This window comes from Juglans microcarpa x Juglans regia, chromosome 6D (genome assembly GCF_004785595.1).
Source record: "Juglans microcarpa x Juglans regia isolate MS1-56 chromosome 6D, Jm3101_v1.0, whole genome shotgun sequence".
Taxonomy (NCBI): Eukaryota; Viridiplantae; Streptophyta; class Magnoliopsida; order Fagales; family Juglandaceae; genus Juglans; species Juglans microcarpa x Juglans regia.
Window position 1 is genome coordinate 19,713,333 of NC_054604.1, and position 2,970 is coordinate 19,716,302.

General features: G+C 40.0%; 1 protein-coding gene across 1 annotated transcript; it reads right to left on the minus strand.

Annotated features, from left to right (window-relative positions):
• Positions 1-506: 506 nt before the first annotated feature.
• Positions 507-986, minus strand: LOC121235444 (uncharacterized mitochondrial protein AtMg00810-like). Its single transcript, XM_041131791.1, has one exon. It carries the CDS (start codon positions 984-986, stop codon positions 507-509), a length of 480 nt encoding a protein of 159 aa, XP_040987725.1.
• Positions 987-2,970: the final 1,984 nt, after the last annotated feature.

Sequence of the window (2,970 nt, forward strand, 5' to 3'; positions counted from 1 at the left end):
TCTGTTAGATGGAATTTTGAGGCAATATGGACAGGTGTGATGATTCCAGCCAAAACCTTTTCTCTAACAAAATGGCAATCCAGTTCTATATGTTTAGTTCTCTCATGGAAGATAGGGTTCTTTGTGATATGGATGGCTGCTTGGTTATCACAGAGCAAGAGAGTAGGTTGTGTATGGTCAATGCTAAGTTCCTTTAGCAGAGCAAGGAACCAAACAATTTCACAGCTTGTAGAGCCTAATTCTCTATATTCTACATCTGCTGAGGACCTAGAAACAATCACTTGTTTCTTTGATTTCCAACTCACCAATGAGTCCCCAATAAATATACAAAAATCTATGACTGATCTCCTAGTTTCAGGACAAGCAACCCAATCAGAATCATTATAGGCTTTCAAGTGTAGAGATGACTTTGATGACATGAAGATGCCCTGGCCTATAGAACCTTTTAGATACCTGAGGACTTTATAAGCCGATTGCAGGTGAGCTTGTGATGTTCTGTCCATAAACTAGCTCAGCACATTTATTGCATATGTAATGCCCGACCTGGTAATGGTCAGGTAGATGAGCCTTCCTATGAGTCTTCTATAGGTTGTAGGGTTTTGTAGGATCTCATTTGTGGTATGACTCAATTTGTGATTTAACTCAATAGGTGTGGAGGCAGGTTTGGTGCCAAGTATCCCTGAGTCTTTCAAGATTTCGAGGGTGTACTTCCTTTGACAAACATTTATTCCAGCTGATGATCTTGCAACCTCTAGTCCTAGGAAGTATTTGAGGGGTCCAAGTTTCTTGATTTTGAATTTTCCATGGAGGTGAGCTTTGAGCAGATCAATTTCTCTTTGAGAATTGCCTCCTATTATGATGTCATCCACATAAACTAAGAGTGCTGTGAAGGCTCCTTTTTTATTCCCTTTGGTGAATAAAGAGTAGTCAAATTTGGATTGACTAAAACCAATGGCATTGAGTGAATTGGAGAATTCGAAAGCCATTGCCTTAATGCTTGTTTAAGTCCATAGATGGACTTATTCAGCTTGCATACCAGTTTTTCCCCCTCAAGCTGCTCTCTGTGAATGTGGTAACCAGGTGGTAAATCCATATAAATATCCTCATCAAGATCCCCATGTAAAAAGGCATTATGAACATCCATTTGAGATAAAAACCAGTTTTGAATGGAGGCCAAGGCAAGAAATACTCAAACTGTGGTGAGCTTGGCCAGGTCTCTTGGAAATCAAAACCTTCTCTTTGAGTGTATCCCTTTGCTACAAGCCTTGCTTTGTGTCTTTCAAGGGAGCCATCAAATTAGAGCTTGACTTTGAAGACATATTTGCGACTAATTGCAGCTTTGTTGGGGGGAAGAGAAGTAACGGTCCAAATATTGTTCTCTTCTAAGGCACTGAGTTCAGTGTTTATGGCATCCTGCCAATGCTTGAATTTGACAATTTCACTATAGGAGGATTGTTCAGAAAATAATGAGTGGGAAGCATAAAAAGATTGGTGGGATGGAGAGAGGTGTTTGATGGTCAAGTGATGGTGGAGTGGGTGAAGAGTTGAAGAGGATGTGGGGGCTGCTGTTTGATAGTGATATTGGTGGAGATAGGCAGGTTGATGTCTTTCTCTAGTGGATCTTCGAAGGGAGGGGTTGATAGGTAGCTCATGTTGTTGGGGTGAAGGAGGAGGTGAATCAAGGGAGGTAGGAGGGAAATATATAAGGGGCTGAGGTGTTTCAGATTGTGAGATGGATTGTGACATGTGATTGGATGGGGGTGAGTCATCTATTGGGACAGGTGAGAACATCTGGTAATGCAGGGGGAGTACTAGATTTTGAGGAAATGAAAGAGAAGGAGAAGGAATGGTGGTGGGAGATTGGAATGGAAAAACAGATTCATGAAATATGACATTTATGGAAATGAATGCGGAATGAGTTTCCATGTCATAAAGCTTATAGCCCTTGACATTTGCAAGGTATCCCAGAAAAATGTAGGGTTTAGGACGTGGCTCAAACTTAGTTCTGTGGTGCTTGGTAGTGCTAGCATAACTCAAGCATCCAAAGACTCTAAGGTGAGAATATGAAGGTGGTGAGGAAAAGAGTACTTCATAGGGAGATTTATTTGAAATAAGAGGTGTGGGTATTCTATTGACGATGTATGCAGCTGTTAGGACTACATCTCCCCAGAATTGAGTGGGTAATGTAGCTTGGAAGAGAAGAGTTCGGGCCACATTTAAGATATGTTGGAGTTTCCTCTCAACAACACCATTTTGTTGAGGGGTATACACACAAGACTTTTGGTGAACAATGCCATGATCTTTATAAAAGTTTGCCATATCAAATTCAAGACCATTGTCAGTCCTGATTTTCTTTACTTTCTTATTGAATTGAGTGTCTATGAGTTGGAAGAATGATTGTAAAATGGATTTTGTGTCTGATTTTAGTTTCATCAGGAAAATCCAAGTTACTCTAGAAAAGTCATCCACAATAGTTAGAAAGTAATGAAAACCTTGAAGTGTGGCTTGAGAATATGGCCCCCATATATCACATTATATTAAGTCAAAAGGGAGTGAACTAGAGGATACACTTGAAGGAAAAGAAAGATGCCTTTGCTTGGCCAAATGGCAGATTTTACAATGAGAATGATCCTTGGACTTTACATTAGGAATATGAGAATGAATTAAACTCATCCTTTGTAAAGATAAATGTCCTAATCTAAAGTGTCGTAGATCAAAAACTTGTTGTGGGGCAGCTTGATTGACTCGAGTTTGATTTGAGAGAGTTGAAGGAGGGTTGATGTTGCTATCATGAGGACAAGGCAGCAGGTAATATAGGCTAGCATGGACTTTAGCAAGTCCAATCGTCATCCATGAAGAGAAGGCCTGAATGAAGCACAAATCATTTGAGAAAAATAGGCATATATTTGGTCTTTGAGTGAGCTTACTGACTCAGATCAAATTGAAAGTAAACGATGGTACACATAGGAC